The sequence below is a fragment of the Ambystoma mexicanum genome, chromosome 1q (genome assembly GCF_040938575.1).
Source record: "Ambystoma mexicanum isolate Mex_15411 chromosome 1q, UKY_AmexF1_1, whole genome shotgun sequence".
NCBI lineage: Eukaryota > Metazoa > Chordata > Amphibia > Caudata > Ambystomatidae > Ambystoma > Ambystoma mexicanum.
In genome coordinates this window covers 74,816,438-74,829,744 of record NC_090922.1, presented here as the reverse complement: position 1 = coordinate 74,829,744, position 13,307 = coordinate 74,816,438, and the positions used below count along the sequence as shown (strand labels likewise).

General features: G+C 51.4%; 1 protein-coding gene across 1 annotated transcript in view; it reads left to right on the top strand.

The window, feature by feature from the left end:
• Positions 1–13,307, top strand: part of TUBB3 (tubulin beta 3 class III) — a 54,735-nt gene that overhangs the window by 31,527 nt on the left and 9,901 nt on the right. The window contains exon 2 of the mRNA XM_069635561.1: positions 12,899–13,007. Coding sequence (XP_069491662.1) covers positions 12,899–13,007 — 109 coding nt within the window. The remainder of the gene's footprint in view (positions 1–12,898; positions 13,008–13,307) is intronic.

The following is a 13,307-nucleotide window of genomic DNA, read 5'->3' as shown; positions in this document are numbered from 1 at the left end:
CTGCCCCCGATATTCTTATCCTGTGATGTGGGCACTTTGCTCCCGCCATGGCCCTTGCCATATTTCTGCAAAACGTCCTCCCCGGGGCCACCACCTTACATGCAAAATTCAGATGTCCCACCAATCTCTGCATCTCCACCAGCATCATTTTCTTGGCCCCCACTGTCTTTTCCAACAGTACCACCAATTTGCTCACCTTGTCGTGCGGCAAGCGTGAGGTCATGGCCACTGAATCCAACTCAATTCCCAGGAATGTTAACACCACTGCCGGCCCTTCTGTCTTGTCTTCGGCTAATGGTACCCCCAGCTCCTCCATCAAATCTTGGAACAACTTTAGCATTCTTCTGCACTCCTCTTCCCTTTTTGCCCCGCTAATAAACAGAAAGTCATCCAAATAGTGCAACACACTCTCCCACCCTGAGCTGAATGAGAAAACCCACTGTAAGAAAGAGCTAAATCGTTCAAACAGTGCACAGGAGATTGCACAACCCATAGGCAATGCTTTGTCTATGTAAATACGGTCCTCAAATTGCAACCCCAACAACCAAAAATCCTCTGGGTGCACTGGCAATAATCTAAACGCCGCTTTGATATCGCACTTGGCCATGAAGGCCCCTCGCCCTTCTTTCCGTATTAGCTCCACCGCCTGGTCTACACTCGCATACACCACCCCACACTCTTCCGGGGCAATGAAGTCATTAACTGACATACCCTCCGGCCAAGACAAGTGATGAATCAGTCTGAACTCTCCTGGTGCTTTCTTGGGCACCACCCCCAGTGGAGATATTACTAGGTCACCCGGTACTTCATCAAACGGCCCCACCATCCTGCCCGCTGCCAATTCCTTGCTCAATTTTTGCCTTACCACTTCCATGTTCTCTCTTGCTGATTTCAGATTTTCCGCCCATCTCCGCACCCTTGGACCCTGGTAACCTAATCTAAACCCCTGCCCAAAACCCTCCCTCAAAATCTTAGCACCTTCCCTATCCGGGTAGAATTGCAACCAATCCTCCAGCACCTCCACTTTAATTGGAGTAAAAGCTTTTCCCCCCAACCCCTCTTCCTGCCCCTCTCCCCCTTCCTCTATCTCCTTGTTGAAAACACTGCGTGAGAGGGTGTTTCCCCCCACACTTGCTGCACTCATGCTTGAACCTACACATGGTTCTTGCGCAGCTCTCCTTATTGTACCCCCAGCATGCTGCTGAGGATTGGCCCCTGCCTCCTCCCCCCGCCCCTTCCTGGGCGGGGCGACCAAGAAAGGGCCGGAAAGGCACTGGCAGCCCGCTCGCCGTGTGTAATGTCGGGGCTGGCCTCGTTGGGGCCATCCATTGCAGCCAAAGATCCATATCTATCTCCCCCCAGACCGCCTGACTGTCCTCCGCCATTCTTGCTCTAAATTCCTCGTCATACCTTACCCAAGCAAAGCCCCCAAAGCTCGTGAAGGCCTTCCTTATTACATCCATGTATTTCAACAGAGCCACGCAACGCTCCGGGAATTTTTCGCAATACACGCTGGCATAAATGATAAAGGCCGACGTCCAGTTCTCAATGGTCACCGGGACCCTCGGGCGTGAAGCCAACTCTCTCTCTTCCTCCTTAGACCCCTCTTTCGCTCTCACCTCCCTATGCAGCAACTTGAAGACATCCACAAACTCACCTCCCTGTATCTTCTCCCTGGTTGCTGCCATCAAATGTGCCCCCAATGGCTTTGTTATCCCCATGTATGGCAATTTCTTCTCCTTTCCCTTTACCTCCACCTCTTTATCTTTTCCCGCCTGCACCTCGAGCCCCACTGGCTCCACCACCTTGTCCGTTTGGACCTCCACTGAGCAAATGTTCTTTCCAACCCCTTCAGCTCCAAAAGCCTGTACCCCTACTTCCTTCATCACACCTTGTAGACCACCCCGGTCATCCCCCAACCCCCTATTTGTGACCCCTCTCTGCCATGCAGATGACCATTCCCTTTCCCTCTCACCTCTTTCCACGCCTGCCATCTGCGGCCTGGCCTCCACACCGCTGCTCCTCCTCTCCATTCTCAGAGGGCTCCTGCTGCGGGGACAAAACATGTCAGCACAATCGCCCAGCCAATAATTTCCTCGCCCCGTTTCGCCCCGACCCCCTTGTACTTCCCTTTCCCCGTCCCACCTTGAACTTCTTCTCTCCTCCGCCCTTCCCCTTTCCGCCCCGTAATCCTCAAATTCCCATTGCCCCCCATATTCATCCCAACCAACTTCATCACCCCTTAAATACCATCGAGGGTGCGGGCTCCTGCCCGAGATGACTTGCAGATCTTCCTCCGAGCCCGGGGCGCCCGCCCCGCCACTCCTCTGACGTCTTCTCGGCGGGGCTGTGGGAACCTCTGCCTGGTCCTCTTCTCTTGGGCGAGGCGTTCTGACCTCCACCCTGACATCCTCGTTGCTAGGGGCCGTGCTGTGCCCTCTAGGCTCTCCTTGCGTCGACTGAGGAGGGGCCGTACCAAAACCCTCAACCTCCATCTGCACAGCGGGGGCTGCGCAGCGCCCTCCGCCCCCACTCCTCCTACCCGGGGGGGCCGTTCCGCGCCCCACCCTACCCTCCTCAAGTGACGGGGACCTCTCCCTCCTTCTCCCACCCGCACTCTTCTGCAGGTATTTTCCCCCTCTTCCTCTCTGCCCTGCCACACCAACCTGTCCTCCACCCCTGCCCCACTGTTGTTCCCTCGGTCTGTACCCTCCCGGGAACTCCCCTCTACCCTGGGGCTATCATACCCTTCCTCCCTTTCTGGCTGACCCCCTGAACTCATTAAACCCCCTTCTGCCCTCTTGTCTATCTCCCTCCTCATCTTCCTGCCCCTAGATTCCCAAATCTCCCCTTTTCCTGCCGTAGCGGTGCAAGCTACCACCGCCGCCAATGCCCCGTCTGCCGCCGCTCTGCGCTGCGGCCGACCCCCACCGCTCCCTTCTTCTCCCGTAACTTCACCTACCGCACTTTCCAATTGGGCTTTAGTTGCCCTGCTAATGATTTCCAGGGCCTTCTTCAAGGACCCGGCATCCACCAGCCCCTTCTTGCTCGCCCCCCGGCCTGTCATTGTGCACACTAAAATGTGTGTGCCCAGCCAATACAACCCTCAAAAATCGCCCCAAATAATCTATGCCCCCGAGCCGGGACCTACCCGTGGACTAGCCCTTACCACCTTGTAACCTCAGAAACTCAAAAGGAGCAAAGCGCCCCCAAAATTAACCCCAAAACCACCCACGCACCTAGTGTGAGACCTTGAAAATAGCCTCCCTTGTAGAGACAATTAATAACAGGCCACCAATTTAAACTCACCTGCCTTAACTGTATATATATTTTTTTTTTTTAAATTCTTGCTTCCTTACTGATAAATTGAAAATTAATAAATTAACCAAAAATTTTTTTTTTTTTTTTTTTTTATTTTATTATTCCCCCTGCCCCACTACCACTTATAACCCTGCCCTCCCCTTCCCCAACCCTATTACAGAAGCAGGCGCCCTGCAAAAGCTCCCAACAGTAAGCCCTTGTTAGCACTTGCTCACACGCAAAACACTGCCACCTGGCTGTGTCCGGAGCGCACCGCACTCCCCACAAACACTCGGGCGCGGCTCCTTTAAAACCGCCGCCCAGCCCCTTATAAGCGCGAGCGTTGATGAAGAAACGCCCACGCACGCGGAAACGAAACGGAGCGGAGCAGGCGGAGCACCAATATTCCCCGCGTACCCGCCTCTGCAGATCAGCTGAGGCTCCGCTCCCGCTTTAGCCCAAACGTCGACCGAAATGAAACTCGGCTGACACGGAGTCCCACAAGCCTTTCCCCCGCTCGCAGGCCGCCCACCTGAAGGACCCAGAAACTTAAAATGCCGGTAAGCCGAGAGGGGTGTCTTATCTACGGCACCCCTCCTACCCTGCTACCCAAACACTTAATTTTTTTTTTTTTTTTTTTTTATATAAATTACCTACCTTCCTCAAAGCTTCCTCAATCCCCTACCTCACCTGCACTAACCGACAGCTAGGCCCAAGGACACAGGGAAGGCTCGGGAGCAGGCAACGGGACCTGTGCAATCGACAAGTCCTAACCGTCGCCTGCCTCCCGAACCTTCCCTGAGCCCTTAAGTACCCCGGGAACAGGCGCTCTACACCCCGCGGCCACTCGCTGGCCGAGTGCAGCGCCAAAATACTCCCCGGGGGGAAACGCTTCGCGTTCCCCCCGGGGCCCCCCTTACACAGCTATCATGCGACTGTGCTGCCCATCACACAGACATTATGAATGACTTGTCACGTGTGTGTATATATAATGTGGGAGACGGAAACTAAAGGGAAAATATGGGGAGTTCAAAATACAACCTGCCCTACGTATAATGCAGGCGGCGAATGAAAAGCACACACACCACCACCTGGGAACGGCGGGGCTCAAACATCCCAAGTCGTCAAAAGTGGGTCGCATCTCTTTGCTCTTTTCTTACGGTTTCCTCCGAGTATGACCCACTTGCTAGTTGGGGGTTTGGGGGGGGGGCAGTGTACCCAAATCTTGCACCCGCTCATCGCATCGGGGGGCTCTTTTTTACACACTTGCCGGCGTGCGCGGTTGCAGGGACACATGTATGTTTTATAATGACCGCCGGAGCTTGGTGAGTCACTTGACTTGGCTGGTGGATCAAGCACATTACTGGAATTCATGCAAGGCATTAAACACGATTACTGCAAACTACCTTAAATGGATCCGAATTATGGGCTGGGGCCGCGTGAGCCATTCGAACACCTATGGGCCATATGCTGGACTTGTCTTGTGCCCCATGCAATCCCAATGCATTACTAGATAGAAGGTATTAACACACACTTTCCCCGCTAGTGCCATGCTCATATCATGCACTTTGCTGTAAGCAGACATGTTAAGGTTAATGTTAAAGGATATTTCTAACGTGCACTTTCACCACCGGTGTGGTCCCCTGGTGCTCTGGCAGCTCTGAAAATGGAGGGGGCAGGGGGGGAGTTAGTGGGAGGAAGCTGGAAAAGTGCAAGAGAGCAGTGATGTGCTGCTGGCGGCCTCAACCCGGAACTCTGTTGACTGGGCTTGGGGTGTTTTCTGGTCAGTAGTCGTCGTGTGCTGTTGTGCGAGTCTATGTGGTTTGTTTTGTTGTTGCAATGTAGTGAAGTTTGTGCGGATTGTTGTGTTATAGGTTTGTGGTTGTGTTTGGTTTGAGAGGTATATGCAGAGGGGTGAAATCGTTAGTGGATTGGTTAATTGGGCAAATTCTAGCAATCACAATTCTAAGTGTGGCACATGCTGACATTTTAAACCTATCTAGGTGCGACGCCGGCTAATGTTCAAGGTTACGTCTAGGTGTGGCACATGCTAGCTTTCACATTCCTATATAGATACGGCGCCGGCTAGTGTTCTAAGTGTGGCACATTGCCATGTTGTTGAATACATACAGTCAAACAGACATTCAGCAGTCACCACCTACAGAAATGTACATTGGCCGGAAGTCAGAAACTATTGACGCTGCCTATTAAAACAGATATTTAGCGGATGTGTTCCTGTTTTCTCTGTCTATTCAATAGCAATCATTTGCTATTAATATAGATGATGTGTATATGCAGTTAAATGTACCCAACGGAAATGGTGTGTTTAACAACCTCCGAAGGATGTCAAGATAAATTGGCCTTGCCAGGATTCAACCATGCGACCTGCAGATCACACGCACATCTCAGCAGCGAGGACTTAACATGGTGAGCTATCTTACCAGCTTATAGAAGGACCCCTTGTGTGTTCTTCGTGCACCTACTGCTAGGCCTTGTGGTTTCTTTCAGCACGAAACGCATGTCGGAATCATTTATGACATCTTTTATGTGGCAACAATAGGCATGCAGGATAGCCTCCATCACGGACACATCTGGGTGTCAAAGACGTTATGTTTCACATGGCGTGGCCGCTAATATGTTACTTAAGCTCTAGCGCGCTGCCGACAGCTTGTAACAACTGTGAACGCGTTTCCGTTGCCTCTCCTGCGCTCTGCGGACTCGCCTATTAACACACTTTTCCACCTGTGAATACGAGTTTTCCATACATGGCACCCCGTTAGGGTTATCTGACTTGATCAAACCGCAGTGGAATGTGCTGCCTTGTTGTGTGGTAGAAGAAGCAGAGCCGGCTTTGGGCATTTGCCGCCTCGGGCGCCACATTAGCCTGTCTGACACACCAGCTCCTAGGAGTCTTTCAAGGGCTCCTTCCAGCTGGCGTGGTGGGTGAAGGCACAGAAAGCGCCGTATTGTAAAAACATGAGCCCCGCTCTCGTTCTGGTATGGGGCGTTCCAGCATGAGAGCAGGGTGGTTTTTGTTACAATAGAGCGCTGATACTAAACCAGCATGGGGCCGCCTTTGAAAGGTTGCCCCATGCTGTTGTAGCATCAGCACCCCATTGAAGTGATTAACTTCTCACTCCAGCATGGGAGCGGGGAGTTAATCGCTTAATTAAATACAGCGCCTTTGCTGGTTTGGCAGCGGCACTGTATTCAGCAGAACAACTGAGTGAGGAGACAAAATGTGGCCTCCTGCCACCCAGTTCAGAGGGTGGGAGGGGGGGGTGGGAAGGCGGCACATTTTGTTTCCTCGCCTCGGGACCTGAGGAGAAGCAATTTCTTTGTAAAGCTATCTTGCTTCACGTTCCTAGCAAATGCCATCCCTCTGCAGCACAGTGGCCAGCTTCTTTGAACTATGTTTCTTCAGCACCTTGGCTAGCGCTTTCACTTAAACTCTCTTCATTGGCCAACACAGGTAGCCCTAGAACATACAAGTAGCAATAATAAAAAATTACCACATTTATATAGAACACGCTAAAATGTAGATCACTTCTGGGTCTGATAACAATTACCCAACTCAATGGTATTAATTTTATCAACCTCGAAAGGATCATAGTCTGAGTAAAACTACCCGTGTTCATACCTACGACCTTCAGGTAGCACACAGATCGCAGCAAAGGATGCATGAGTGCACTAACCGATCTCATTTGCAACAGCAGCAGCACCAGGGCTAGCAACCTAGCATGTAACTACAATACTTCAGCAACATGGGCAGCTCCTTAGCCTATAACTATCAATCTTCAGCACCATGGCCAGCAGCAAATACTTCCCGCTCTTCAGCACCGGTGGCAGCAATTTAGCATGTAAATACCACTCATTGAGCAACGCTAGTATTCCCTTGGCATGTATCTAGGCTATTCCGGCACCCGGGCTAGCAGCATATAAGCATCCTTCTTCCGTGCAAGGGCTAGCAGCATATATATTGGCTTCTTCAGCACCTGAGCTAGCAGCATAAAAACATGTTTCTTCAGCACCAGGGCTAGCAGAATACAAGCATCCTTCTTCCGTGCAAGGGCTAGCAGCATATATATTGGCTTCTTCAGCACCTGAGCTAGCAGCATAAAAACATGTTTCTTCAGCACCAGGGCTAGCAGAATACAAGCATCCGTCTTCAGTGCAAGGGTGGGCAGCCTATGCCTAGGCTTCTTCGGCACCAGTGCACCATTTAACGATGCTTCAGCCCCAGGGCTAGCAGCATGTAAACATGTTTCTTCACCACAAGGATAGCAGCATGTATTCTTCTTCAGCACCAAGACTAGCAGAATATAAGTATCCTTCTATAGGGCAAGGGCTAGCAGCATATATGTAGGCTTCTCCGGCACCTGAGCTAGCAGCATAAAAACATGTTTCTTCAGCACCAGGGCTAGCAGAATATAAGCATCCTTCTTCAGTGCAAATGCGGGCAGCATATAAATACCTACTTGACTAACAGAACTCGCAGCATATAACCATTGCCCCTAGCTGTCCGTTTTTACTGTTTTTTGCATATAAATACGGACATAAATCACGTTGTTTCCTTTCAGTATGTATTTGAAAGAAAAGGAAAAATGCAGAAATACACATGTCGTGATTAATGCGTTGCGTTGTCAATTTGCCTTGCAGGTCGGCCGTGCAAAGTAACACAAATCAGAGGCAAGACGTGATGGATTTCCCTTTGCAGTTGTTTGAAGGGTTGCAGACTTGGGTATCCTGTCAGCAGAAGGAGCAGCTGCGTGTTTCTAATGTGAAGTGGAGGAACACAGCTCCAGGAGCTTCCCATTACAGGCATCAAAGCGCTACATGTTTCATCTGAATACATGGGGAAAGCACGTGTTGCAACTTATTTTTTACACTGCAAATATAAATGCGGAAAATACATAGAAAATGACTAAAAAATAAATATAGATATAGACGGAAATGCTGAAGAAATAAATACGAGAAACCCAAGAGCCTCGCAGATAACTGCATCTTTAGCACTTGGGCCTGCAGCACGTAACGCTCCTTCTGCAGCACTTGGACTACCACGGTGCAGTTTAGCTTCTCCTGCAACAGCAGAACATACATATGCGTATTCCACACCAGGGCTAGTAGCATGTCATTCTCTTTCTAGAGTACCATGGCTAGCATCATATAACTATACTTCCTCAGCCCTGGGCTAGCAGCATATACAGGGCTAGCAGCCTGTGACTGTCATTCTTCAGCACCAGGGCTAGCAGCCTGTGAGTGTCATTCTTCAGCACCAGGGCTAGCAGGGCTAGCAGGCTGTGACTCATTCTTCAGCACCAGGGCTAGCAGCCTGTGAGTGTCATTCTTCAGCACCAGGGCTAGCAGGCTGTGACTCATTCTTCAGCACCAGGGCTAGCAGCCTGTGGCTGTCATTCTTCAGCACCTGGGCTAGCAGCCTGTGACACATTCTTCAGCTCCAGGGCTAGCAGGCTGTGACTCATTCTTCAGCACCAGGGCTAGCAGCCTGTGACTGTCATTCTTCAGCACCTGGGCTAGCAGCCTGTGACTGTCATTCTTCAGCTCCAGGGTTAGCAGGCTGTGACTCATTCTTCAGCACCAGGGCTAGCAGCCTGTGACTGTCATTCTTCAGCACCAGGGCTAGCAGGCTGTGACTGTCATTCTTCAGCACAGGGCTAGCAGGCTGTGACTGTCATTCTTCAGCACCAGGGCTAGCAGCCTGTGACTGTCATTCTTCAGCACCTGGGCTAGCAGCCTGTGGCTGTCATTCTTCAGCACCAGGGCTAGCAGCCTGTGACTGCCATTCTTCAGCTCCAGGGCTAGCAGGCTGTGACTCATTCTTCAGCACCAGGGCTAGCAGCCTGTGACTGTCATTCTTCAGCACCAGGGCTAGCAGCCTGTGACTGTCATTCTTCGGCACCAGGGCTAGCAGCCTGTGACTATCATTCTTCAGCTCCAGGGCTAGCAGGCTGTGACTCATTCTTCAGCACCAGGGCTAGCAGCCTGTGACTGTCATCCTTCAGCACCAGGGCTAGCAGCCTGTGAGTGTCATTCTTCAGCACCAGGGCTAGCAGGGCTAGCAGGCTGTGACTCATTCTTCAGCACCAGGGCTAGCAGCCTGTGGCTGTCATTCTTCAGCACCTGGGCTAGCAGCCTGTGACACATTCTTCAGCACCAAGGCTAGCAGCCTGTGACTGTCATTCTTCAGCACCTGGGCTAGCAGCCTGTGACTGTCATTCTTCAGCTCCAGGGCTAGCAGGCTGTGACTCATTCTTCAGCACCAGGGCTAGCAGCCTGTGACTGTCATTCTTCAGCACCAGGGCTAGCAGGCTGTGACTGTCATTCTTCAGCACAGGGCTAGCAGGCTGTGACTGTCATTCTTCAGCACCAGGGCTAGCAGCCTGTGACTGTCATTCTTCAGCGCCTGGGCTAGCAGCGTGTGGCTGTCATTCTTCAGCACCAGGGCTAGCAGCCTGTGACTGTCATTCTTCAGCACCAGGGCTAGCATCCTGTGACTGTCATTCTTCAGCACCAGGGCTAGCAGCCTGTGACTGTCATTCTTCAGCACCAGGGCTAGCAGGTTATAACTGTGCTCTGTAGTGCGGGTCTAACCGCATACACCTATACATCTGCAGAGCCAGCTGAGAATGTAGCTTATCAGTTTCAGCACAAGGGCTAGCAGCATTAAGCAGTCCTTCCTCAGGGCCAGGGAGTGCTGGGTTGCACAGCCTACTACTCTTTAACACAAAAGTTAACCCGTTTGCACAGGAGTATCCTGTATCAGCGGTATCACAAGCTCCATTCTCCAGAACCATACCTTCTGTGATTTGCCATGGACTGTGATTCTCCAAGCTTAAAGTATACTTGTAACTGTCTTGCTCCCAGATACCCTTGGGTTTGGAGCGCCATACAAATAAATAAACAAACAAGCAGACTGCCCTGCTTGATTGTTCAGCTAGTCCCTTTTTGGTAAGGCCGGCCCACATAAGCACCTGACTAGAAAGAAGTTGGGCTCTGACCGATCCCTTGGTCTGATTGCAGCTGCCCAGAGCTTCATGGGACCATTATCCGTGGCACTTGCTTTGAAACCCACGGTGGGTCTCCCTTCTGTATTTGTAGACCTTTGGAGCAAGTCCAACGCCGCTGGCTTGGCATTTAGAGATGGTGCAACATTCCAGATGCCGTTCTAGAACCTGTTATTGTGTGTGTGTGCCAACAAAAATACCTTTGCCCTTGGTCCTGTTAAACAATGCATGCTATGGTTGAAACCCTGTATGTTATATTAAGGAAGTGTGTAAAGCACACTGTCAGAGACGGCCAAAAGAACATAGCAACTGTCGAAGACGGCGCAAGGGTTAGTATTAAAGACTCCAAAAAGGGCCTTGCTAAGGGCTGTCCCCTTCCCTCGTCTAGGAGGGGGGTTCCCAGCCTAGCCTAGCCTAGCCTATGTGTCCCTCAACCCCAGGATGGTCTCTAGAGATCGGTAAGCCCTATTGCCTCAAAGTCTGCCTGGCTGTTTGGAGTGGCCTCAGGGCAAACCCCCTTTCTATCTGCCACCCTCTGGGAACAGTCTAGATGAGTCCTAACCGCAGTCCCACAATGCAACTTAGTACAGGATTAGGGGCCTGCCAGACACGCTGGTCCTGCTTCATCCTTCCCTTTCACCCCTTTGGTACACATCCACTGCTTCTACCCTTTCTCTTCCCTCTTTCTAGTCTTCCGCCTTTCTTCCTCCCACTCACTCTTCCCTTCTGGCCATCTGATGTTCTCCCGCTGCTCCTACTCTACTCTGCTCTCCACTGCTAATCACCCACCTCCACACTGATACTCAACAGTCCCACCACACCTACTCCCTCAGTCACCGCTTTCACTCTCCCCACCTTTCAATCACTCTCATTCACCTGCTCTCCCTCAATGAATCTCACTCACACACCTTGCATGCACACTTACACCCAAGTTTCACTTTCTCCCACCCACCAATGGCTCGCCTTGCCTGCTCCGTCAGCAATCCGTATTCATGCTCCTGTACACCGCCCTTCCTCCACTTTGTCTTTTGGTCCTCCTTCTCCTCTCTGGGCCGCACTCCTGCATGTTTCCTGTGCCCCTTTTTCCCCAGCTCCTTTCCCCTGCACTTGCTCTTTGCTTTTGCGGGTTCCCCGGGCTGATCGCTGGCTCTGGTCTCGCTAGGGGCTAGGTTACAGGTACAGAGACACATATAAGGGGATTTAGCTCTGCCCCCTCTTCGTAGGTGGGCCCACCAGCAATTGGGAATGGCGGCACACTAGGAATACAGTCAATGTTCTAGTTTGCATCCCAGCCTCTGGAGCCTCGCCCGAGTAGATGGACTGCTCTGCGGTATCCAGAGATATGAGCCCTGTTACTGTTTGCCTCACACGCGGCATGTCAGAATTGCTGGCTTGATGGATTGACCGCTCCTTGGCCTGGCTGTGGGTAATATAACTGTCTGAGTCCAGGTGACATAGGGCACTCAGGTTGCCGGTTTGTTCCACCGCCTTTAGTTTTATGCTCGCACATTGCTACACCACCAGGCATGCTGGGTGCTGAAGTCCTCTGGGACAAAAAAGAAACTGGCCAGTGTGTTGCAATAGAGGCATGGGGGCAAGACAAGGTGGTACTCAATTCATGCAAACGGGCACAAGTAGAAGGGACAGGGACTGGTGCCCGCCGAACTCCCACACCCGGCCTCTGGGTTAGGACTGGCTCTGATGAAAACCCTGCTAGGCTTCCCACCCCGGGATGGGATGGGAGGGAGAGTGCCCCCATGCCTTCTTGAGAGGGTCAGGTCCCTGTCACAACAATGTGGACCGCACACGTGACCAGTTGTGTTTGCATGAGCTTCTGCATAACGTGTGATGCTATCATCCCACCTTGACTGTAGCATTTCCGAGTTCGATCCGCACCAGGTTTTCAGCATATGCACTCACAGCGTACGTAACTCCCACTTAGATTCGGGGTACGGAAATATGTTTTGTGCGGCTGTTGTGAAAGCCTGTGGTGGATTTCGCTGTTGAGGACCCGTGTTGGAGACTGCTGTAGCAAGTTTATCATTAAGGCGACGGAGTTCAGGATACACTGTATGGGGCGCTTCGTAAGAGATTCCATGCATTCTCGTCCGAAAGCTTCTGGATCCGATCGCTGAATGCTTTAGAGAGCTCGATCATTCTGACTTTATGTACAATCTGGAAAGGGATCAGCCATTACGCGAGGGCTAACATCTTTTTGGTGTCAGAAAACTCTCACATTTGTGTAAACTTGAGGATGGTGTAAGTACCATCGGACAATTGTATCTGATTTGTTGACATGTATGAATTTCTTTTTAGAATGTACATTTTGTCATGCACAATTTAATTGAAATAAAAGTTTTAAACCATAACATGATAAAACCGAATGCTGTCTTTATAACACAATGCGATGGTCCAGGCAAGGACCTGGCTTAGTGTCCCCGTTGTAAGTGTTGATCGTGCATGTGATGCCCGCTTTGGCCCTGGGTGGCAGAGATGCCCAGCCCACCCACTCAGCGGTCCTTCCTGTGCCACACACCACGTGACCTTCTACCCTTCTTGTGTCTCTTCTGCAGTTCTGGGAGGTGATCAGCGACGAGCACGGAATAGACCCCAGCGGAAACTATGTGGGAGACTCGGACCTGCAGCTGGAGAGGATCAGCGTCTACTACAACGAGGCCTCCTGTAAGTCCTGCCCGCGGCACCTCTGGAGACACGGCAGTGACTGGCCGTCCCTGCCACTAGCTTACCCCTTGCCCACTACATGCGCTGAGCCAGCTGCCCACAAAGGGCCTGATTCACAGAACGTTTTCCTATGGGATTGCGCCATTATAAAATACTTCCGTGAATCAGGCCCTTTCTGCCTCACATGCGGAGAGAGCTGGGGCTGCACTGTTATGCTTCCAGAAACGGTCCTTAATGACAGAGCTAGAATGAATGTAGGCACAAAACCATTAAGTCACTAATGACCCATCATTCACGGTT